Source organism: Callospermophilus lateralis, chromosome 6, assembly GCF_048772815.1.
Source record: "Callospermophilus lateralis isolate mCalLat2 chromosome 6, mCalLat2.hap1, whole genome shotgun sequence".
In the NCBI taxonomy this organism is placed as follows: Eukaryota; Metazoa; Chordata; class Mammalia; order Rodentia; family Sciuridae; genus Callospermophilus; species Callospermophilus lateralis.
In genome coordinates, this window is record NC_135310.1 from 160,401,417 (window position 1) to 160,425,796 (window position 24,380).

Genomic DNA, 24,380 nt, shown 5'->3' on the forward strand with positions numbered 1-24,380 from the left:
CATACAGCCCAGTCCTTCCAAAGTGCTTTCTTAACACGCTGCCTAGCACATTAAAAGCCCTTCATAAATTTAGAGATTGGTAATTTTATTGTCGTTTTTTTCTTTCACCCAACCAGATTTCTTTTAGGTGACCACTGAGACCAGGACAAAGGACAGGTGGCTGTGAGGAACTGATGTGACTCCACTTTTGAAAATAGATAAATAACAGCAGCTTCTACCTTGAGGCCTGTCCTAAGGAAAGGGGCATGACCCTTGTCCTTGGAAAAACCCTCAGAGCCTTTCTAGGCAGACAGCCACCCTGCTGAGTTGTTTGTAAATAATGGGAGAGATCTGCAGCACCAGGTGTCCCTGACTCAGTTAGACCAGAGACCTTGTGCCTAATAGAAGAAAAAGTGGGCCCAAATTGTCATCATATTGTCTTAGGACCTGACTTCCTTAACCAGACTCCTAAAGCCCAAGAAGTAAAATCAAGAATCAATAAATGGAATGGATTCAAACTAAAAAGCTTCTTAGCAAAGGAAAAAATCAATAACGTGAAGAGAGAGTCTGCAGCATGGGAGAAAATCTTTACCGCAAGCACCTCAGAAAGAGTACTAATATATCCAGGATATATAAAGAACTCAAAAAACTTAACACCGAAAATCCCCAATAATCCAATCAACAAATGGGCCAAAGAACTGAACAGACACTTCACAGAAGAAGAAACAATCCATCAACAAAAAAATGTTCCAACATCCCTAGCAATTAGAGAAATGCAAATCAAAACTAATCTGAGATTTCATCTCACTCTAGTCAGAATGGCAATTATCAAAAATACAAACAATAAAAAAGTGTTGGCGAGGATGGGGGAAGGTACAGTCGTACATTGCTGGTGGGACTCCAACTTGCTGCAACCACTAAGAAAGCAGTATGGAGAGTCCTCAGAAAATTTGTAATAGAACCACAATTTGAACCAGCTATCCCACTTCCTGGTTTTTATAAAAGTACTTAAAATGGGCAACTTCAGTGTTGCAGCCACATCTATGTTTATAGTAGCTCAGTTCACACTAGCTACACTATGGAACCAACCAAGAAAATGTGGCACACTTGGAGTCAGAATTAGCAGGCAGTCAGTATAGATAGGTAAATCGAATCAGGTCAGATGGAGTCAGGCCAATTTTGAGTGAGTCCAGAAAGTAGGAGACTGTCCCCTGAGGGATTGAGATGTTAACTCCTTCAGAGCCCTTCCTCCACCCTTATCAAGAACCTGTCTCTGATCCAACCTGTTGCTAAGGTCACCTGTCCCAGGAATTGCCCCTCCCTACAGGGAGCTAATTGTAAATTAATGTGTCCTGAGCTGCTCCATCCTGCCCTTCCCCCTTCAGCCCACCTGTTCCCCACCTTTGGACCATCCTAGCAAGCACTCCTGGGCCTAGTCACTTACACAGGAAGGGGAAAAGTAAGGGGGAAGGTCAGAGAACAGAGGAAGCCTGGGACATGCAAAAAGGGCACAACACCTCCTTCTTGGGATACCAGGACACAAGCTATGGCCCCTTCTCCCTCCCAAGAGAAGTCTATGTTACCCCTTCTTGATAAACCCTGCTTTATATGCTTGCCTTGGCGTGCTTCTCTAATGTTCAAACTTCACGGTAACCGGTGGTATTACATATACATACTGGAATATTACTCAGCCTTAAAGAACAAAGAAATAATCCTTTCTTGCAGGTAAGTGAATGGAACTAGAGAATGTTATGCTAAGTGAAATAAGCCTATTCCAAGAAACCTAAAGTCCGAATGTTTTCTCTGATAAGCAGATGCTGATCCATGGGGTGGGGGTGGGGGTGGGGGGTGGTAGCACAGAATGAAGGAACTCTGGATGTGCAGAGGGGACTGAAGGAAGGGGTGGGACTGTGGGGGTGGGAAGAACAGTGGAATGAGACAGACTTTATTGAAGCCAGATTTAAAGGAAAATAGTTAGTGTAGCTAGGGAATCGGGTCTGATGGGGAAAATGGAGTCCGATTTGAGTCTGAGAAATCAGAAACCACACCTGAGAGACTGAAATGTTAATGTTCCCAAGCCCAGGCCTATACTGCCCATCCTAAAGAATTATTAATGAAGCAACTCCTGAGCAGACAGGGAATTGTTAATTAATTTGCCCAGGACTCTCTTCCTGCCCATCTCCCTCCAACACACACTTCAGCCCACCTGTTCCTCACCCAAAACATATGCAGAATAAAGGAAATGAACAAGATAAAGGAGAAGAATGTAGAGGAACAAAGGAAACTTCGGATAAGGGATGGTGGGCACCTGGACACAGGCCTGTAATCCCAGAGGCTAAACCAGCCTCAGCAAATTAGCAACGTACTTAGCAACTCAGTAAAAAAGCCTGTGGATAAATAAAATATAAAGAAAGGCTGGGGATGTGGCTCAGTGGTTGAGCATCTCTGGGTTCAATCCTCAGTACCAAAAAAAAAAAAGGGCGGGGGGGACTTACTTATCTCACGGATTCTGCCTTATGAGTTCCCTTCTTCCACAGGGAGAAGTTTCTCGAAGCTTGCCTTGGTGTGCTCCTTTGGCCATATATATATAAATGTCTTTAAAAAAATAAGCAATACTCACTTACCAGGTGTCAGGAGCTGTGCTGGACAAGGGGATGGGGGCACAGATAAATCAGAGTTCAGCCTGTTAATGTAATCAGTTGGAGCTAAAATAGTGCTGTCCACCCACTCCAGTTGTGTGAAGAGTAATCTGGTGGAAAGGAGCAGTAGTGAAGTGAGAGTACTGGCAGGAACACGTGTTCTTTTCTTTTTTTCTTTTTTTATTTTTTGGTGGTACTGAAGTGGCACCCCCTTTCTCCACAGAAAAGCCCTCTTTACCATGGCTGATTTTAGGACTGTCAGAAAAAGAGTCCAATGTAGATAAACTTCCTATATTCATGTTGTCCTGTTTTACTTGGCCACTGGCCGAGAAGATACCAGCACTCCAGGTGCTGGACACCCCCTTACTAGTTTTCACAAACATATCCAGTATAGTACTTTGAAGAAATGTGCAAACAAGGCCTCTGGGCTTCACAGAGATGTCTTCATTTTTAAGATAAGTTACAATTGGGCTCCATGGTGACAGCTGGCAGGGGGAGGAAAGAGAGGGGAGAAGAAGCTCTCCCCTTCTCAGGTGTTGTCCTTGAAGGGTTAACTTGCCCACAACAGTGAAAGAAAAAGCTGCTTTTATGTGAATTTCTGAGCCCCTCCCCTTACATGCTGGGTATAAAATTCTAAAACTCCCTGAACTCTGATTGATTACAGCAAAGGCTGTACCCTCTGAACCTGGCTGCAGCCAAATAAAACTGTTTGCTGCTGTCTTGGGTGCCTTGCCTCGTTTGTCCCTACAACAGTACTAGGGATTAAACCCAGGGGCACTGGACCACTGAACTGCATTCCAGATCTTTTTATTTCTTCTTTTGAGTCAAGAGCTCACTAAATTGCTAAGGCTGGTCTTGACCTTATGATTCCACTTTCCCAGTCACTGGGACTACAGGTATGTACCACCTCCCCTTGTAGGCCTAGAGGCATGCTTTTTTTTTTTTTTTTTAATATTTTTTAGTTGTAAGTGGACACATATCTTTATTTTGTTTTATTATGGTGCTGAGGATCAAACCCAGTGCCTCACCCGTGCGACCACTCTACCATTGAGCCACAACCAGCCCTAGAGACATGCTCTTAAAGATTAGTTCCTTGATGTATTCACCAAACATTTAAAGATCTTCAATTGTCTGTCAAGGCCACAGGACCCAAGGACCCTGCCCTAACCAGATTGAAGAGGGAGGGATTCATCTGTTAGCGAAGGAAAAAAGCTCTTCCACTTGAGGAGAAGGTAGAAATTAAGCCAAAGTGAAAAGATCCAGGGCTGAACTAACCATCCACACTTGCAAGGAGAGTCAGAAGGAAGTTTGCACAAAGGATCTGCATCTGTTCCAGGCTAAGGCCGACGGGAAGCTGAGGCAGCCGTGGCAAACCCCGGGAACTCCTGTCCCAGGGGCTTGGATTCTGCCCATCAGGGAAAAAAGGGGCTTTTAAAGGCTAAATTCCAGGTGTGCAGTGACAGGGGTCCTGACAGTGTGTTGAAATTCACTTCATAGATCCTCCTCTTGTCCTAGGACAATTAACGGAAGAAAAGATAACACTGTCTCTAATCTTGTTAGGGTGAGGGAGTGGGGAGAAGACAGAGAAAAAACATGTTCTTTTAAAAATAAGCCTCAGAGCATATGTTCAGAGTTTCTATTCAAAAGGCGAAAGTGGACCACTGTTATAAGAGTAGAAAGCATGAGCTTCCTGGAGGGTTAGGAAAGGGAAGAGGGGTCCCTGAGACACTCTCAAGGGAGAGTGGGTCCTCTCAGAAAAGGAAGGTGCACCCCTCCCTGCTCTCCAGTTTTATTAGGGGTCCCAGGGAAGTTTCCAGAGAGTTTTGCCTAAATTCACCTCTTGACTCACCAGGGATTAACCCAGGACTGCTTAGCCGCTGAGTCATATCCTCAGCCTTTATCATAACAATAGTAATTATTATTTTTAAAAAATTTGAGACAGAGTCTCACTGAGTTGTTTGGGGTCTCACTGAATTTACTGAGGCTGGCTTCCAATTTAGGATGCTCTGCATGGCTGGCATTATAGGCACACTCCACGCCCCGCACTTCTTCACTTCTGATTGATAGCACAGAAACTGCAAGGACAACCTGGAAGAGAGAAGAGGATATGGTGGACTCAGAGTTAGAATTTTAAAGGAAATTGAATCTACCAGTTTTTGCCTCAATTTCCTGCTGAACAGCTCTCAGCAAACTTTCTTTCTGAGGGTCTTGATGTTTTAATTGCCAAGGAGATTGAGGGTTGTGACACTTTGGGTAATAAGCGAGGGCCCAGGCTGTCTGGGAAGGTGTGACATAATCTGGAAACAATAGTTTTACTTAAATGCATGCAGTTACGACTGGGGGAGGTTTTGACATATCAGGCCCAATCTTCCCCGGCCTGTCAGTCAGATAAGGCTCCCAGTGGCTTTCAGTATCCTCTTGTCCTTTCCCTGCCTGCCCATTCATGGCTGAGTAACTACCCCACCCTTCTCAGCATGGTCTTTGCTGGGGAGAAATAGAAGAGACTCCTATTTTCCCTCCCACAGGTCAGGAAGCCATAGATTAAGCTGTTTGATGGAGTTCAAGAAGCAAAGGAGGTGTGGGGAAATCACCATTAGAGGCAAAGCCAGTACAGCAAAGACTGTCTTTTCCTTATCAAAGGATAAAATTTTATCTTGTTTTGAAAGTGTCAGGCCTAGCTGGGGGTATGACATGTACCTGTAATCCAGCTACTGGGGTGGCTACTAGGGAGGCTGAGACAGGAGGCAATTTAGGCAGATCCTGTCTCCAAGCTAAAAGGGCTGTGAATCTAGTTCAGTGGTAGAGGGCTCCTGAGTTAAATTCACAGTACGAAAACAGACAAAAACAAAAACAGAACTTTAGGGAAAAATCAGATAAGATTCGAATTTCACAAAAACTTCTATCAGTCTTTGAATAACTGAGTAGGAAGTGGGTGGGTGCTAGAAGTGGAGGTTTCCTGACAGTAAAATAGATGGCTTTCTTTTAGGCCTAGAAATCAGGTTTATCTAGGGTGAGCAGGAACAGCTGTCTGCTTTATTAAACAAATTTAAAAAGACAATTGCCATAGTGCCCGAAACAGATGTTAAGAGCCACTGAGCAGTAGGATGGACATAGAAAGTAGAACATATTTCATATTTTCACTAAATCTCCTACATGCCTCTCTCTTGAACAGGTGGACTGACAGTGGATTGCATGTGAGGAATGGAGGGGACAAGGGGGGTCCCTCTGGGTGTCTCTGTAGAGAGGCACCCAGATTTCTAGCTCTGGAATTTAGCTGGATGTTTGGGTTACTACTCACCAATGTAAGGAAGCTAGGAGAAGGAAGAGGAGAGATTGACTGATGAGTGCCAAGAACTGAGAAGGGCCAGATTTTACCCAATGGGCAAGCTCTTAAATTAACCTGCTTCAGTTTTGTGGGTGTTGGCAGAATTCATGAGCCTCCAGGGCAAGAGACAGGACAGTTTATTATTAACAGTGATTGCAATAGCCAAATAACTAGCATTTCTGATTGGGTTTCCTAGCTCAAATTCCCAGAAGGCAACATCTAGAGTGCCACATGATACCTGTGTCTGCAGTGGGTTGTATTGCAGGAGAGGAATCCCAAACCTGGGGATCTCAATTCTTGTACAACGTGCAATAAGCATCCCTGACAAGGGAGCTGGAGACATATCTCTGTCTTCCAAAGGTGTTCGATACATTCTCAACCTTGAAAAAATAATCCAGAACAAATGGAAGCTGGTTCCTGATAGAAGGACGTGCAAAAATATGAGACCACAGAGAATGAGCTCTCAGTGATGAATTCTATTTTCCGTAGCTGTGTTTAAGTATTTGAAGACTTTCAGGCTAATGGAAGCCATCGCACATTTTAGAGATTAGAATAGTGAAGAATAAAGATGTAATTCCAGTTAATTTAATCCAGTGTCATTTAATGGCTAATACAAATTGTCTGCCTCCTGGAACTGGATAGTCGACGTGTATGGACATTTACTGCACTATATTCAGCCTACTCAAACGGAATGCCCACCTTCAGCTCCAAGACTGACCAGGTAAATGTCTCCAATAGTCCACGTTCCGGCCCAAACAAAATGCTTTCAAAAGTGAGCCGGTCCCTTGCTGTGCAGTAACTGAATCTCTTTGGAGAGGCACAGTGAGACCTGAAGGTGGACCGAGGGACAGGGGAACTGTTCTGGTTCCGGCTGCCTTCAGTTCGTTCTCTTCCTGTTAGTTCATTGAGGATTGACAGGGGTCAGTGGAAAGTGGACGAAGGTTGCCTTGGTAACCAGATCAGGATGTTCTTGTGCAAATAAGAGACTCTGTCTCTAACGCTGTGCAAGATCTTCGCTGCAGGGGAAGAGATAAGGATGGGATCCGAGAACTGGGGAGCGCGGCAACGAGCCCACTCAGGGCTGGGGATGTAGCTCAGTGGTAGAGCGCATGCTTCGCATGTATGAGGCCCCGGGTTCGATCCCCGGCATCTCCAGGCTTCTTTTTTTTGGTCGGCCCTGCTCTGACAGGGAGAGCTTTGGACCATGTCCCACCACTGGACCTTAAAGCACCCTCCGCCTCGTTCATTTCCTATGGCGTTCTTTCAACCACTGCGAACACACAGTGTGGAGCGCGAGGGCCGGGATTGCAGCGAGGTATTTCTGAGCTCTGTGCCTTAAGCAAACAAAATGGAGACAGAACACCCACGCGGAGGTGCAGGCGGAGCGTGCTGCCCCGCCGCGGGTGGTGTTGGCCGGAGAATAGGCCTGGGAGCGGCGCTGCAGCTCGGGCGGTGAGGGGCCGAGACTGCTGCGCCGAGGCCTGCAAGAGCTGGGAGCCCGGCCCGACGCGCCACGCCTTCGGCAGCGGGAGAAAGGACTGACCTCGGCATTACCCGTCCGAGAGGCGCGGGCTTTCAGCGGCCGGTTAGCTCAGTTGGTTAGAGCGTGGTGCTAATAACGCCAAGGTCGCGGGTTCGATCCCCGTACGGGCCAGCTCCTCTCTTTTCCTTTTCTTCCCTTTTGACATTTACATGTAAATTCTATCGCTTTTCTACGGAGAATCAAAGACCCGTGGTCCAGGGGCCACTGTTGACTGACAGGCTGCCGCCGCCGCCGCCGCCAAGCCCTCGGTCCAGGAAAGTCCGGAACCCATATTCGAAGTCAGGTTCCCAGTCGGCCCCTCCTAAGGAAGCGGGGCGCCCCGGGTCGGCCGTAGACTGAAGGCGCCGACGCAGCCTGAAGGAGAGACGTTCCCGCCACTTCGGTGGCCCTCGCGGGCACCACTGGCGAGGTGTCGCCCCCACCTGCGGGCGGGACTCCCCTGCGGAGGGAGCTGCGCAGCGCCCGGCTGCCGGGAGCCGAGGGCCTGACGCCTGCCACGAGCCCGCTGCCCGCGCGGCCGCCGCCTGCCGGGCACAGCTGCAGGCCGGCCGCCCTCGGCCGGGCCCCTGGGTTCCCTCGCGCCGGCCTCGTCGTCCCCAGCCCCAGGCAGGCGTCGCGCATCCCCACTGCGGTGCCCCGAGTTTTCGCCGGTCTTGCCTTTCCCGGGCAAGAGGCTCTCCTGTGGCCTCGCGGTCCCTCTGGGTCAGGTTGGCAGCGAGGCCACTGCGGCTCCTCGCACCTGGCGGACCCTGCTCTGCGGATCTGGGGCGGGCGACGACCCAACCACACCACGCCCGACTCCCGCGTTTTCAACGAGCTCCGCTTCCTCCTACGAGGCTGGGTCAGCGCCCCCGAGAAACCAGAATCCCCTCGGTTCTCAGAGAGGCTGCGTGTTTCTGGGAGGCGCGAGGTTTCCTTGACACCGCCTCTCGGAGAGCTGCCTGGCCCTTCGCTGGCCTGGTTTTAATTAGAGAAGGAAGGAAGGGAGGACCGAGAATCCACGTTGCAGACAGTTGCCGAGGACTAGATTCATGGGCCGCCGAGAGACCCCTGGGCGTGCGGCTCGTTGGTCTAGGGGTATGATTCTCGCTTAGGGTGCGAGAGGTCCCGGGTTCAAATCCCGGACGAGCCCAAGTTTTCATCCCTGCTCTGCCTGGGCAGGAGCAGTCCCTCGCCCCAGGCCCCACCATATGTCCCCTGGCGGCCGGCCCTACCTTGTGCCCTCGCGGGACTAGCGAGGGGTTTTTCTTGGCTTTTTTTTCCGTCCGCTCCAAAGTGACCATTGAAACACACACACACACTTTTGTGTGTGCCTCTAGTGTGGCGAAGGTAGCCAATGAGCAAGTACAAAGGCGGCTAACAGGAAAAGAAAACCACAGACATTCTGTTCAGGGCTCCACGAAGGGATGGAAGACCTGTGGGGGGCGGGCGGCTGCAGAGAGGAAGATTGACAGGTCGGGGGTGCAGTTTGTTAGGAGAACAACAGCAGCTTCGCACAGCAGGGTAACCGTGGCTGACAGCCAGCGACGAGGACTTTGAACTTTCCCAGTAGGAAGGAAAGATAACTGTTCGATGGAATCCATTTGCCAATTGTCCTGATGGGATCATTTACATATTGATTATATACGTGTATTGAGATATCACTGTGCCTCCAAGCACAATTACTATTTGTCAAGTACCTGTGTGCTTATTTGTATATATAAAAGATCCTGTCCATTTCTATTCTAGAAGAGATTTTTAAAAACCCATCAAACTTTAAAAAAGAAAAAAAAAAAAAAAAAAGAAAAAGTCCATCGTGCCCTTGACATACGGTGGTAAGAAACTGAAAGCACATCTGTGGTTGTGCTATTAGGAAACTTATCTCCCATTGATCCGTAATGACACCTGTTTGGGCTAGAAACTGGAGTCACCATTTCTCAACACCGCAGGAAGCGCTATCACCCTGTTCCTTGCTTGGACTGTTGGCCCCATCTGCATCCTTCCAGCATTTCTGCATGCCTCTCCTATATCATAACCCTTTCTGGAGGTGCTTGTGCTTCAGAAATGCCCGAGGAACTCGTCCATTCAGAGCCCACGTCCTAGTGCAAACCTGCAGAACAGGCACCGTGTGGAACTTGGACACTGGTGAGTGTAACAGGTGTCTGGTGTTAAGATCGCCAACAGGCCGGAGGCGCGTCTCCGCCAGGGGGCGCTGAGACAAAAATTCTGCAAAACTTGCAGAGCTGGCGGGAAAAGTCAGTCTGCTGTTACCGTTTGCGGTGATTCCATCATTCCACCAGAATGAACAGCTCTAAAATTGGGACCTGCTTCACTGCAGTGACTTACGCTCTTCTGAAGAATAGGAAGTACGTAAACGGTAAAGCGGACCAAAAGACAGACGCCCAACGTGGGGCTCGAACCCACGACCCTGAGATTAAGAGTCTCATGCTCTACCGACTGAGCTAGCCGGGCACCTGGGGCCAGACGTTTTCCCCAAAGTATTAGAAGAATACGTAGCTTTTTGGGGGGGCGGGGGTCAAATTGAGAATATTGAATTTTATCTGGTTGTTTATTTGAGCTTCTTAGATAAAAGGAAATGAACCACAAAGAACGCAAGCATTACCTTTGGTTATTAGCACACTACATTTTCCTTCTTTCCTCCCAATCTCACCAACTGGTGTTAGACCACAAAATGCCCCCAGGATCTAAGAATCTGCTCTGGGTGCTGCGAGAGTGACCCTAACGATGGCATCCAGACAGGTGGCCAGCTTGGCTCTGAGCATAGTGTCCCGGAGCCCATTTCCTCAAGTGCTCACATGACCCAGGACCCTCTCTCTGACCCACTGAGGTTTTCTGTTCCAGTTCCCTCACCCATCCTGCCCCTTCTGGCTCTTGAGTTAAGAACAGACTTTAAGGCGATAATAATACAAACTCTGAGAACCAGTTATTAGGCGGCTCCTGGTGACAAAAAAGGATCGAATCAGATCACAGTGGTAGCAAGAGAAGGGGTAAGAAATGCCTGAATTTCTAGGTCTATCTGGAAGGCTGAGTCCGTGGGATTTCTGGCAGATCCGAATGGGAATGTGAAGGACAGTCAAAACTCCGAAGTCAAGATGCAGGCTTGAAAAATTCGTGCCAAGTGATAAAATTAAGTGGGCTAGTGCATTTTTCAACCGCCCTTAACTTTGGGAAGGCCAAATCCACCTAATATATGACCAAAGCAAAGGGAGTCAGATGAAAACAATAGTTATGTTGCTGTGAAAACCTGATTCTGCTGTCTCCACCCCATGGGATCTGCCAGAGCCCCAGAACATTAGTATTGCCCTAAAAGAGTGCCCATCCCTGACAGTACAAATTACCTGCTCTCCATTCCCTTCCACAGGAGCTTCACTTTTTTCTTAACACCAACACCGGAATATTATTAATATCTCACTTTCTCTGTGTGAGATGCTATATCCAGTTTAAAATCTATTTCATAAAATAAAGACAAAACAAAAACTATTTCATATTTTACCTATTTAGATATATGGCACCTATAGTGAGGCAAAGGAAATCGTACATTTTAAATTGGGTGGAGGGACTCCCTAGAATTTGGAGGTGTAGCTGGTATATATACCTTGAAATTGAGAATCACGTGTCCACCTAAAATGGATTAATTTGACCGCAGAAGTAACTTTCTTAGACTACATTGAGATTTGACTGTTTCCCAAGACTCCTTTAAAGAAGAGCAGGGGTCTTCCAAATCAATTGAACATGTTTTTATTAAGGGCCTTTTCTGTAGATATTTAAAATGAAAACATGAATCCAGCATGATCCCTGCCTTCAAGAAAGCTGCCTGCCATGTGCTGCTTAGAGAGGCCCACAGTGTGCTAAGAATCCATGTCTCCCTTTGCATCTGTTTTGAAAGTACACGTTTTAGAAGTTGCTGGGTCTCCAGCTTTCCCTCATAAGATTCCATTTGAATAAATTTGAAGACATTTTCCTTCTAAAGAAAGCCACTCAATTTGGAAAGGCCAGATGGAAACACATGTAGGTTACAAGGCTCTCACCTATTTTCTGAGTCATTTGCCTTCCCCTACCTTTCCCTTCCTCCCCCCTTCCTTTTTTCTTCTTTCTTAGACCTCTATCACCACCCCCACTTTGGTGCTCCCAGCTTTGTGTAGAAGGCTTCTCACCCAGGACGATAGGACTCGTTGGATAGCAATTTCATTAGTTTTCCTGGCTGTGGCCATTATATGAGCACCATTGGCACCTGCACCCATACAGTCCTTCTGAGTCACCCCACCTCCTCAAACCCCAGCAGAAGACCTGTGACTGAAATGAAACCAATGTGTCCTTAACTTTGGAAAATTAGTCACTGTCTTCCTTATTGTACCATGTCAAAATTAAAAGAGTAAATGGAGGTCTACCCTACTCCCAATAACAGGAAAAATAAATAAAAGGAAAAGAAAATGAAAAAAGATAGAAAAAAGGTGTCATAAATGGGCTGATTTAACATAAATTAGATCTTCAGCTTTATTTTAACTCTGAGGATAGGGAATAAAGTAGGAGTGACAGTTTGAAAAAATAATGATGGTGATAGAATTGGGTTATCTAAAAATCACCTGTGTTTTCCAGTAAAATCTAAGAAATAAAGACATTATATTTATTCCTTATGGATAGTCTATTTACTATTGAAAAGACAGAAATGAAGGACTTGCAGACCCTGTGTATGGTTTTAATAAGCCTGGACTCCCTTTCCCCCCAGTAACCTCTGCCTGATGCTTGTGACTTGTGCTTGTGACTGTGAGAACAATACAGGGATGTCCTACATAGAACAATATTGCCAGTTTTAACTTGCCCTCGTGTCCATTAATTTACTGGGTTTGTGGTTCACAAAGATCAGTCCCCTTGGCTGCACTGTTTTTTTTTTGTTGTTGTTTGTTTGTTTGTTTGTTAAAAAAAAGGACTGAAATACTTAAAAATGTAATTTCTTTCTGAATCCAAGGCCCATGGCAACATCTCCAAAACCAAGGCCTGGACTTCCAGCCAACCTGATTTGCACTATGACACTTTTTTAAAATTGCAGAGGAGTCCTTGATTAGAGGAGGTAAAAAGGCTTGGGGGTGTCTTAGAAGTCTCCTAAGGCTGTCATAATAGAAGGCCCAGACTGGGAGTCTTAAACAACAGAAATTAACTTACTCATAGATCTAGAGGTTGGGAAGTCCAAGATCAAAGTGCTGAGTGGTTTGTTTTCTGACAAGGGCTTTCTTCCTGGCTTGCAGAGACACCTGCCTTCTTGCTATGTTCTCTAGTGGAGCGATAAAAAAAGCCTTCATGAATTCTGGTGTCTTTTAAGAACACAATTCTATTGGATCAGGGCTCCAGAGTTTTTATCTTATTTAATCTTAATTACTTCCTTGCTTCATGATACTGCCACACAGCAATCACCTTATCAAAGCATTCAACTTCAGAACACTTGGTCTTAAGAGGTGCAAAGAGGAGACAAGAATTCAGGGACGTAATCCTGCTTCTAGGGCAGACTTGGGAAACGTGTTCCAGGCTGGGCCACAGATCAAAGAAGTAGGAAGTGTTCTGCCCAAGAGCAGTTACCTGAGCTAGCCCTCCCAAAGGGTAGCAGTCTATGCAGCTCAGAAACCCATAGCAGTATGCAACAAACCAACTCGGCCATATTTAGAAAGTATTGTTCAAAAGATCTTCTGTACACACAACTAGATTTTGGGGTGTAACCTCTTGGAAAGTGACCTAAATTGAAGCAAAGAGAAATTAACCTAATCTATTAATATTAGAGTTTAAAGATAAAATTAATTTTCATTCAAGCCTATCACACAGGAGCCTCATGAAAGATAAAGTATTACTCCTTTGCTTCTGTAAGCAATTCTAGGATTTGAGTGGAAGAAGTAGTATCATTTTCTCATTAATTAATTTTTGCATATGTACAAAACCCAATAGGGTTGGGGGTGGAGCTCAGTCATAGAAAACTCGCCAAGCATGAGCAAGAGAGCAGAGACCGAATGTTAGCCTCAGACTGTTACAGAAACTGGAATCAAAATTAACTAGTTCCTATGTGTGTCAACCCATTGCTCCGTCATCCTAAATATCAGAAATCTATAAAACTGAAGAGGAGCAGTTTTATGGTTGTTGTATTAAATTTTGTATGTTTTTGTAAGTGTCCTACATGTAGGACGATGGGACATGTGTTAAGATTACATTAAAAGTGTTCGTTTTCGCTCCACATTGATGGGGTCTGTCCGAGTTAAAAGTGTAACGATCTGGTTTATCTACAGGGACAAACGCCAATGAAGGTACATTGTAGTATGCTATTAAGTTTCTTTTCTTCTTCTTCTTTTTTTTCTATTGAGTTTTAACTTTTTTTTTTTCTCTTGCTCCTCCTCCAACTAATCATCTCGCTGAAACTGCAGATGGAAGTATTTCAAATCCTGTTTATAAGTGGAGTTCAAAATTGGCTATTTAAATTCATCACAATGAAATGCCAGTGCTAAATTCTTCTCAATTCCTGGGCCTCCTTATTTTATTTTCTTTCCTTTGCAAACTCTTGAGCGGCGGACCGGGCTGGTTTTCGGATCCCGGGCCCACAGCTTAGAATCTCCGAGGCTTTGGAAAGGGCGCAGGACACAAGGGCGTGCGCAGTGAAGCCGCGCAGCCCAGAGTTGGCACCCGCGGCGGCGCAGCTATCTGCGTGGCCCTTCGATAGCTCAGTTGGTAGAGCGGAGGACTGTAGTGGGCGCTCCTCAGGCATCCTTAGGTCGCTGGTTCGAATCCGGCTCGAAGGAGCTCACGTTTTGCGATCGCCATCCCCACTCCGGGAAGTCGGATTCCCTAGCGCCTGTGCTCGCTGAACCCGAACAGAACGTTCTCGGTGTCCGGGAGTCTCCCCGGATTTAAAAAAATCATGCTTTGCAACAACTTTTAAACACCCCGAATCCGATATTGACACCGTCGTTAACGTGATTCAGTCCCCGGAAAATCCTCCAGCCCTGCTAAAGCTGGTCCGAGCGGCGGTGGGCGGATCCCCACGCCGTCCGCCCCTCCGCCGGGCCACAGCGGGAACGCAGCGAGACCCGAGGAGCGGCCGCACGGCGGGCACGCGCGCCCCCTGGTGGCAGTAGCCAGCACCGCTCAGGCTCCCGGGCACCCTGCCGGCCCCAGAGCCCCAGAGCCCCGGCCTGGCGATTTAGGGGCCTGTTTGTCCTTCTCAGCTAAATGTCATCAGGGTGGTTTTCAGTTGCGGCTGAGAAAAGTGTGGTGCATTTACGAATCTCCTTGAGAGATGGTCATGCCGCCTGCGACTCGGGTCACACTGGAGTTGACAGTCACTGCTGGCAGAGAAACCAGAATCCCAGGAAGGAAGAATCACAGGGAGAGGGGCGCAGTTCCTCCCCCTCCGGAAGGAGCTCCAGAGCAGAGCTCTCACTTCACAGGACACACTTGCTAATCTTGTGCCAATCTCATTGAAAGTATTGATTCCTCTCAAAAATGTGATCTCAGAGACCCAGAGACCTCGACGACAGGAACGTTGGATCAACGCCGCCGCAAAGGAATCTTGGGTCGCAGTTCAAGCGTCGCACGAGGATGCTGCGCCTGGCACTGTCTCCTCCGTCCTCTGCCGCCCAGCGCTAGGCTTTAACTGAAGGACACCTGGACGCCGGTGTGCGGAACCGTCTGCGGGGCTCCTGAAGAACGTGGAGGCCGGGCCTTCTCCGGACAGCGACCGAGGTCACCGCCTGGAGCGCTCTACAAACCGCTCCCATCAGGGCGACAGGGGCAGGGGTAACGGGCAGCTGGGGTGAACTTGCTCATTTGAAAGCGAGTTGGGGTTGCTCTCTCTGTTAAAGTCTGTAAACAAGTCTGGAGGGCGCCTGGCAAAATGCCAGAGGGAGTGGTTTGTGAAGTAAGGCCAGGGAGCCATTAAGCGTGGAGATTCCTGATTGGTTGACTGCTGTATCTAGTTTATGTTAATTAGATAAGCTGTGTGGAATGTATAAATACCCCTCCTGAACGGCTCCCACTCCTGCTGCATCAATCTACACAAGTTGTTCCTCACCACCCCCCACCCCTAGTTTGCTGCAGCCTGACTGCGGCAGAAGAGCCCACTACCACCGCTTGGAAAAACCTTGCTGCGCCATGACCGGCTGGTGCACGTGGCCGCTGCACCCATTTACGCACCCTTTGGTAAGGAAAAGTATTCAGTAATAGCTTTTTGCTGCAACTTTTTTCCTGATAATCCTTCCTCCTCTGAACTTTTTTCTTCTTTCTGACTAGAGTTCCTGGGCTTTTATCAACACACGCCCTAACTGCTCTTGGTTCCACTGGGGTGCCTCCTTCCCTTATCAATTTACTTCTCACCCCTTCCATATTTTCATCACAACGACAATACAATACACTGAGACAAAACAAGACACAAACATACTGTATCAATCTTTTCCATTTTCTCAAAATGGCCATTTTTCCTCTCGACCTATCTGCCTAGGGACGAGCAGATTGCTCCCGTCCTATCTATGGACGGGCAGCTTTTTTTCATCACTTACCCCCGAGTGTCCCGGGGCTCCCTGTAATGGGCCACCATCTGCCGCAGTCCGGCTGCAGCAGAATAACCAGGGGGTGACGAGCAACTTGTGTAGATTGATACAGCAGGAGTGGAAGCCCTTTATTGTAGGATAACAGAAGTATTTATACATTTTGCACAGCTTATCTTAATTAGCATAAACTAGATACAGCAGTCAACCAATCAGGAATCTCCACACTTAATGGCTCGCTTTTGTTACTTCACAAACCACTCCCTCTGGCATTTTGCCAGGCGCCATCCTGACTTGTTTGCAGACCTTAACAAGAGGGGAAAGGGAGATCCCGCAGGAAGGAGGGGAAAGGAGATCCCGCAGGAAGGAGGGGAGAGGAGATCCCGCAGGAAGGAGGGGAGAGGAGAGGTAGGCCTGTGGAAGACAGAAGCTGTGGTCAGTGTCCTCCTCCGCGGTGAGCGAACTCGGGGATGTGGCTCTAGGGGGAGGTCGAGCCTCTGCACGGGCGAGGTAAGTAAGTCGCCCCAGGATGCGGGGTGGATCCGCAGCTCCCCCACGCCAAGCGCCCAGCGAGCGCCCAGCCCCTGCGCTTCTCGGTGAGTGTCCGGAGCCACCTGGGGTCTCCGCCCTCCGGCGACACTCGACGGCCTCAGCAAGCCCGGCAGCAGGGCGCACGTGAGAGAAACGGGAGAGAAAACACACGACGTTGGCGTATTTCAAACTCCATCCATTTTCTCGTAATGATTTCGTGGTTTTCCTTTCCGGCTGCAGGACTCTGCAGTTAGCGCTTCGGAGAACAGAGAGCAGTGGCCTAGCTGGTGACACCGCGCTTCCAGGCCGGCAAACCCGGACTCTGATAAAGAAAAGAGGTGCTCACTGAGGACGGAAGGATATCAGGGAGAATCCGCCCGATATTAATTATAAGTGGAAGAGGAGGATAGGGGTCTCATCAGGGTGTTTTGAGATAAATCTGTAGGGAGCTTGATGACTCTGGGTATACCACCCAAAGAACTTTGCATATCCACAGACCCGTGAAACCCCAGGTCGGATCATTACATAGACTATAGGCTATTGTCAGTGTCTGAGAATGTTGTTTTTAAACGTGTTTATACTTTTTACATAGGCGAAGCAGAAATCATCAGGGCACAAATTATTTTAAGTACCCTAAACAGCACTCCTCTGTGAATCCTTCGATAGCTCAGTTGGTAGAGCGGAGGACTGTAGGGAGTCTGCTAATAGCCATCCTTAGGTCGCTGGTTCGAATCCGGCTGGAAGGACTGGAGTTTTGATCTAGACCAAAACCAACTAAACCTGTTTGTACGATTGTGAGTACGTTCTCCTGCGTGTGTGTCTGAGCAATGTCCGGAACGAACTAGGGTCCCTACTTGGTCCCTCCGGGAAGCGGAACATGAGTAGGCCTGAGTAGCCTTCCTACCAAGTCTGCACTCACCTCCCTTCTGCGTGACCCATGCAGGTAGGAACCTAGGACGGGAACCCGGGACTTATTTCTTGTGGGGGGTTAGGTTTCATAAAGATTTATAATTCTTGTTGGGATTTATAAGCAGCGGCCTTGGGTTCTCAGTCACCTTGGTACTCTCTGAAGAATTTTAAGGCGACATTTCTAACCGGAGCAAAACTTCATCACCAGACGCAGCCCCGTCCGCTCCGTCCCTTTTGCACACACACCCACCGCCCCCACCGGATCCTTCCGCAAACCCGAGACGTGTCCCCAGTTCCCCGCGTTCTGTTTCGGAAAGGTCGGTGTGCAGAGCGAAAAGGGGCAGCACCCCTCTCTCCACCCAGATGCCCGCGGCCAGGAGTGGCGACAAGTGAGGGCGCCCCCTGGGGGACGGTCCGCGCCCACGGGAGCAGGCTGGGTGTGCGGCCGGATTCGCCCGCGGGACTCGAGGGGACGCGGGCAGCCAGCGCCTCGGCGGGCGACGTGCATTTCTAGAAGACACTCGCCAGGCCGCGTGTTCTGCCTCCCGCGGAGGGGAGCCGGCTGAAACGCTCATGAAATATCAGTTGTGCGCTGCAGACTCACTGAACAGGATCTTTTGAAAATGTGTTTTTCCAAGACGTTAGTTAGGAAGAACTTTAATGAGTGAGGATCTTTTGTAGATAAACTAAGAATACAGTGTTTCCACAGATTTCCTAACTCATGAACTTCACAAAGGACAAGTCTGTTCACATGGCTGCCTGTTTTCCCCGTCAGCCTTCAGGAGCCAGGAAGCTAAATGTCACCACTGGTGCGTGTTAGCAAAGCAAAGCTGACAGTCGTCTTGTAAAGGGGATATTTACTACTACTACTACTACTATTATTACCTCTTATGGGTGAAGAGCGTGCTGTGTTTGCTGGTTTTGCCCCATTACAACTGGGCAATATAGCATGAGATACTCAAGTCCTAAACGACACAAAAAACATCTCTCATGTTTTATGTCTATATCTTGCGTCGAACCCTAATTTTTCCTGTTTTTTCAGTAAGGTTTATCAGTTTCCCAAATAAATTGGGAAGTACTGTGCTTCAAGATGGCGAGTCTTGAACCTAGCTGCCTATTTTTTATGAAAATCTTACTGAAGGAGGAAGGATGCTGCTAAGCAGACGGAAGAGCAGGTGAAGTGCTAAGGATGGTCCAATCTATTACACTCAAGGGAGCGACTTGGGCAATTGGTGGCAATTTAAGAGTTACATGAAACACTTATGCAATAAAAAGCATAAATCTTGAAGTTCGTGGGAATAAGTTTTTCGTGTACTTGTATGATCACTAGTGCCAGATCATTTTTAGAACATCTCTAATACTCTCAACAACTTCCTCCTGTTCATGGGTTTTCAAGATGGATTTGAACAGTCAAAAATTAAACCATGAATGCCCTATTTAAACTATCCTGCAGGAGGTCTCCGACATGCCCTTCGATAGCTCAGTTGGTAGAGCGGAGGACTGTAGGTGTTTACTTGTGGTCATCCTTAGGTCGCTGGTTCGAATCCGGCTCGAAGGAGTCATATTTTGGAAGGTTCCAATCTCTGGGCCCTGGGCTCTCTAGGATCCCTAGCTATAGGATGCAAAAATGCAAAACAAACAAAAACACACCCACTCCCAAAGGACACTGCAAATGCTTGACTGGAGGGAGGGAAAGAGGAAAGATTGCTACGACCCTTTGTCACATTGGAACTTGTGAGAACATTTTAGATTCTTCTCCAAAGTACCAGTGCTTCAGAGATCACTCTTGCGACTGTGGCTGTGGACATGTCTGACCACTGCGGCCTCTGGGGAGTGTGGGTTTGCATGATGGTCCCGAGGCATCCCAGAGGACGAGGGCCAGGGTCGTGGGGGTGGTGGTTGCCAAGGCGCCGAGCAGGCAGTATTCAGTCAGGTACGAGCCAGTCCCGAGCGCAGGCAGCGAGCGCTGAGGCCCAAGTCGTGTGTGCATGCCGCAGGAATTTGCAACATAAATAAATACGGATGGTATATGTGGAGGATATATCATTGCACAATAGGGGTCAAGCAAGTTCTCTAATCCTCATACAAATTTTCAAAACATTCACAACGCCCCTCGCCCTGAATCTGCTCCTCACTTCCGCCCTCTAGGACCCAGCCCCTGTGCTGACCCATAGTCCCTCTGGTCGCCGCCTCAGGCCTCAGGCCGTCGTGCACAATTCGCGTCACGGCAGCGGTCGCTTTACGGCTGTCTTGTTACGTAACTTCCGGCTTGGAGCTCGGCTCTTGGTCGCGCCATCGGAAGAGACCGCTTTACGGCTGTCGTGCTTCACGTATCCTCGGCATGGAGGCTGAGGAGGCTGAGGCAACTTCGGAGGAAGGGCCTTTGGAAGCGCCAAACCCGAAAACAGAGGCGGAGGAGGAGCCGGAGGAACGCGAAGCAGCAGCTTGCAGCAAGAAGCGGGTGGTGCCGGGCATCGTGTACTTGGGCCACGTTCCGCCGCGCTTCCGGCCCCTGCACGTCCGCAACCTGCTCAGCGCCTATGGCGAGGTCGGGCGCGTTTTCTTCCAGGCGGAGGGTGAGTGCCCAGGTCTTGGCGGCGGGGGTTCGGCTCCGAGTGCCGCCCCCGCGCCGACTCGCCCCTGACGGGCACTGAGCGGAAGTCGGGAAGGGGCCGTGAGACGGGGAAGCGGGCGCGGGGCGGATGCGCCTCGGAGTCGTCCCTCCTGGCGGGGCAGGGAGGCGGGACCCCGGCCGGCGGCGGGGCGGGGCGGGAGGCGGGAGGGCGCGGCCCGGAGCCCTGCCCCAGAGGGGGCTGACCCCTGCTCTGCCTGGGGTACGCAGACCAGTTCGTGAGACGCAAGAAGAAGGCGGCGGCAGCCTCCGGAGGGAAGAAGCGGTCCAGGTACAGCAAGGACTACACCGAGGGCTGGGTGGAGTTCCGCGACAAGCGCGTGGCCAAGCGGGTGGCGGCCAGCCTGCACAACACTCCCATGGGCACCCGGCGGCGCAGCCCCTTCCGGTACGACCTGTGGAACCTCAAGGTGAGGAGAGCGGCCGGGTCTCTGGCCCGCCCACACCGCCCGTCCCCTCCGTCCGACCTGTCCCCGAGCTTTCCTTGTCTTGTCGCCTACAGTACCTGCACCGTTTCACCTGGTCCCACCTCAGTGAACACCTGGCCTTTGAGCGCCAGGTGCGACGCCAGCGCCTGAGAGCAGAGGTGGCCCAGGCCAAGCGCGAGACAGACTTCTATCTCCGGAGTGTGGAGCGGGGACAGCGCTTCCTTGCCGCCGATGGGGATCCTACCCGCCCCGACGGCTCCTGGGCCTTTGCCCAGCGACCCACGGAACAGGAGCTGAGGGCCCGGAAAGCGGCGCGGCCAGGGGGGCGTGAACGGGCCCGCCTGGCCACAGTCCAGGACCAGGCCCGCTCCAACCGAGGGCTGCTGGCCAGGATCTTTGGAGCCCCACCACCCTCGGACAGTGCGGAGGAACCTTCCCGGGCCAGGGACTCATGAGGCCCGGGAGGCCGGTCACCTCCGTGGCCGCTCTGCTTCCTGTCTACCTCGTGCTGGAATGACACCGACACCCAGGCAAACGTTTTCAGCCCTTTTCTGCGACCAGGGGGCTCGGGTCAAGCCCAGACATGGAAGTTTTGAGGACCTCCCCTCCTCTTTTGCCCAACTGCTGTAACTGCCCACCTCAGACACCTTATTCGTATTATTAGGATGGCTTTGACTATTGCTGATGTCTGCTTGATTTGGTAGCCTTCCTCTTGTTTAGTAGGGTCCCTTAAAAATGCCACTTTCTTGGCCCAGGAATGGCCTTTATATGTAGCTAGAGTGGAAATGGATGGTCCAGACAGTCTTGTTCTGATTACTGAATACAGATAAGGGAGCAGCATCATTTTATTTAGAAAAACAGATATGAATTACTGGGTTATGTTTGGATTAGGAAACTCCTCCCTTATGTATTTATAGGAAAAAAATGCTTTTATTTTTAAGGGTGAGAGTCATTTGGCAGATTTCAATTTTCATCTTGTGTTGCGTTCACTGACCTTCACTCCACCTCCTTGTCTCAAAGCCTTCATCCAACCTAGATCCTTTTTTCTTTCTCTGTTTAGTTCCTTAGCCTAGAACATTTATCTAGTACATTTATTAAACCACAGTGAGAGACAGTGACAATGGGAGATAATGACCTTGGTGGTGAGAGTCTGACAGATCACTGGAATAAGATAGATGAGCATCATGGTAGAAGCATATAAGGGATAGAGTGGGGCTAGGGCAGGACATGGAGTGCTCTCAGTGTGGAGCTGATTTCTGATCACAGGCAGCAGGAGGGTCCCTCTTCATGTCTCCCCAAGGTCAAATTGGGGAAATGGCAGAGCAGAATTCTGAATGAGTCTGGTTTGCTCCTACAGATCAGACTGCTTCATAGATAGAGTGTTGGGGCAAACCATTGTAAAGGACAGAGCTTGGAGGGAAGTTGGGATCAAAGATCTCTCAAGTGCACTTACATGTGTGTTGAGGCTCTGAGGGATTCACAAATACATGCAGAGCAGCCCTGATTACTTCAAAGAATCAGGATGAATCATCAAAATGAACTGCAAACTTGGGTGTCACAATACATTGAAGTCTATACTCAGTCTCAGATTAAAATATTATTATCCAGCAGGAAGTCCTTGTCACGTGTGATTATAATTTGGTTTTGCTTGTGCTTTTTCTTTAGTTCTTGGAACCCCACCCCCACCCCCCATTAATGTAATTATCCTTGTTTTTTGGAGTGGAGTGGATTCATCCACTTCTTTGGTTGTAAAACGGACATTATGATCTTACTTGAAAATGTGCTTTATTGGGAAAGTAAAAATGACCCTATGGTGAGAGCTTGGTATGACATTTCTCATAGTTCATGTTCTGTCCTTTTAGACTTAGTACACAAACATCTGTGTGGTGTTAGTACCATTATGTTGTGAACTTAGTGTCCTTGCTTCTGTGTTCATTCTTTGTGAGTTTATTCCATGTGGATTGTTTCTTCAGGTCATTGTGCCTTCTAAAGTACCAGAGAAATCCAGCTTCAGGATTTGATAAGCTGTTTTCCTCATTTCTTTAGAATTACCAGTCCCTGTAGGCACCTGGGCTAGGTAAATAGATGCTAAGACAAGGAAGAAAATTCTTTCCCTCAAGTTGCCCATAGCAGAGAAAGTTAAAAAAGAAAAAAGGGTTTAGTAAGAGTTTCTTGAATGAGTGGATGTGTTCCCAGGCTGGTGGCATTAGTATACTCAAGCTGCACTCCGAATCTCCAGCGAGCACAGCCCACACCTATAGCCAATCAAGCTGAGAGTCAGATGGAGGAAAATGGGTTACCCAGGAACTTTCATCTTGATTCCCTCTAGACTTGAAGCCCTTAGAGACCAGGAAATAATTTTTTAAAGTATCAAGGTGAGGGGCTGGGGATGTGGCTCAAGTGGTAGCGCGCTCGCCTGGCATGCGTGCGGCCGGGGTTCGATTCTCAGCACCACGTACAAACAAAGATTTTGTGTCCGCCGATAACTAAAAAATAAATATTAAAAAATTCTCTCTCTCCTCTCTCACTCTCTCTAAAAAAAAAAAAAAAAAAAAAAAAGTATCAAGGTGAGGGCTGGGATGTAGCTCAGTGGCAAAACATCTACCTTGCATTTGCAAAACCCTGGGTTTGACCCCCAGTTCCAAAAAAAAAAAAAGCCATCAAAAGGGTTTACCATTTCCTGGGGTTCACCAATCCCTGCAATGGCAGGCCCCGTGACCTGAAGACCTTCCAGTAGACCCCACCTCCTAAAGTCCCCACCACCTCAATGGCACCTGGATGGCAATGCTTGAGATCCAGACGACAGCACCTTCATTAAGAGTCCAGGTGTGATGGCTTGCCACTTAATATTTATCTTTTATTCCCCATATTTTTCCACATGGTTCTCTAGTGTGCATGTGTCGGGAGCTTATTGCATGAATTCCATGATAGAAGATGAAGGACACCTGCAAGTGTGAGTGGATTTACTGCCTAAGAAGAGCAAACTTTCTCAATCATGAACCCACCTGTGGTTCCCAGCTAAGAAGCTGGGACCCTACATTTCCTGGCATAAGAGTGGAGCTCTTACTGAAGAGAGGGCTTACATAGGCTAGGCCTGGGCACTGTGTGAACTTACTCCTGCACCCACTCTTCCTCAGTGTGCTTTCCCACGATTCCTCAAACTTCTTTGAAGTTCTTACTATTGCAGTGGAGTGGGTGGGGGCGGGTGGGGGGCTCCTAGTGTAAACCTTGGCCGTACTCATTCCCCACTAGAGTCAGTGTGAGTTTCAGCAGATAGAGACCCAGAATAAGATTTCTTGCCCCTTATGAGGAAGGCAAATGTTGGATTTCTGTGGATGCATGATTTTCTTCTGCTTTGGGGCTATTGTGTCTTTCACTTCCAGACTCAGTCTGAGTAACTGGAAGGAAAAGAAGGGGGCTCTTTGCAACACAGACTCTGAGTCCAGAACCTTGGACTAAGTCTGGTGATGCCCACGTGGTTTTCATGGCCTGTCTCAGGCCGTGGGACAGCTCTCACACCAGCCGAGAGCAGGCATGGGACCTTGGTGCCATCGACCTCCCAAAAGAATCTTGGAGGCAGGGCTGACAGTGGAAGAGAGACCAGCGCTTCTGGAGCCAAGGGCCGTGGAGACAAGTGGCTGGCAGGCCCCGTAGGCTGACCCTTTTGCTTGGCACAAGCAGGACTTCCCAGGCCATCCAAGCCACTCTTCAGCCCCTGCTTCCAGTCCAGAAGCGATGTGTGAACCCCATCCATTTAGGAACAACTAATGTGGTCATAAGGCTCTCAGCTAGGGAAAACCAGATATCCACAATGAAACTAGACCCCTATGTCGCACTGCATTAAAAAATAATGATAAATTAGAATGGATCAAAGGCCT

At 48.7% G+C, this 24,380-nt stretch overlaps 1 protein-coding gene and 7 non-coding genes across 8 annotated transcripts; 7 read left to right on the plus strand and 1 right to left on the minus strand.

Annotated features, from left to right (window-relative positions):
* Positions 1-7,026: 7,026 nt before the first annotated feature.
* Trnaa-cgc (transfer RNA alanine (anticodon CGC)) lies at positions 7,027-7,098 on the plus strand. The gene has a single exon. It is a non-coding gene; the product is annotated as a tRNA-Ala (tRNA).
* Positions 7,099-7,523: 425 nt separating this feature from the next.
* Trnai-aau (transfer RNA isoleucine (anticodon AAU)) lies at positions 7,524-7,597 on the plus strand. Its single transcript has one exon. It is a non-coding gene; the product is annotated as a tRNA-Ile (tRNA).
* Positions 7,598-8,546: 949 nt separating this feature from the next.
* Positions 8,547-8,618, plus strand: Trnap-agg (transfer RNA proline (anticodon AGG)). Its single transcript has one exon. It is a non-coding gene; the product is annotated as a tRNA-Pro (tRNA).
* A 1,246-nt stretch (positions 8,619-9,864) lies between these two features.
* On the minus strand, positions 9,865-9,937 carry Trnak-cuu (transfer RNA lysine (anticodon CUU)). The gene has a single exon. It is a non-coding gene; the product is annotated as a tRNA-Lys (tRNA).
* A 4,233-nt stretch (positions 9,938-14,170) lies between these two features.
* Trnay-gua (transfer RNA tyrosine (anticodon GUA)) lies at positions 14,171-14,259 on the plus strand. Its single transcript is given in 2 exon segments — positions 14,171-14,207; positions 14,224-14,259. It is a non-coding gene; the product is annotated as a tRNA-Tyr (tRNA).
* Positions 14,260-17,189: 2,930 nt separating this feature from the next.
* On the plus strand, positions 17,190-17,279 carry Trnay-gua (transfer RNA tyrosine (anticodon GUA)). Its single transcript is given in 2 exon segments — positions 17,190-17,226; positions 17,244-17,279. It is a non-coding gene; the product is annotated as a tRNA-Tyr (tRNA).
* A 1,632-nt stretch (positions 17,280-18,911) lies between these two features.
* Trnay-gua (transfer RNA tyrosine (anticodon GUA)) lies at positions 18,912-19,000 on the plus strand. The gene is given in 2 exon segments: positions 18,912-18,948; positions 18,965-19,000. It is a non-coding gene; the product is annotated as a tRNA-Tyr (tRNA).
* A 745-nt stretch (positions 19,001-19,745) lies between these two features.
* Abt1 (activator of basal transcription 1) lies at positions 19,746-23,013 on the plus strand. The gene is made up of 3 exons (XM_076857970.2): positions 19,746-20,018; positions 20,285-20,484; positions 20,577-23,013. The coding sequence occupies exons 1-3, from the start codon at positions 19,784-19,786 to the stop codon at positions 20,955-20,957; spliced, it is 816 nt and encodes a 271-aa protein (XP_076714085.1). The 5' UTR covers positions 19,746-19,783; the 3' UTR covers positions 20,958-23,013.
* The last annotated feature ends 1,367 nt before the right edge of the window (positions 23,014-24,380 follow it).

Bases quoted from the DNA above. Each gene is read 5' to 3' on its own strand.
- Abt1 (XM_076857970.2), top strand. From the start codon at position 19,784: ATGGAGGCTGAGGAGGCTGAGGCAACTTCGGAGGAAGGGCCTTTGGAA. The intron at 20,019-20,284 runs GTGAGTGCCCAG...TGGGGTACGCAG, and splicing joins CGTTTTCTTCCAGGCGGAGG to ACCAGTTCGTGAGACGCAAG. The intron at 20,485-20,576 runs GTGAGGAGAGCG...TGTCGCCTACAG, and splicing joins ACGACCTGTGGAACCTCAAG to TACCTGCACCGTTTCACCTG.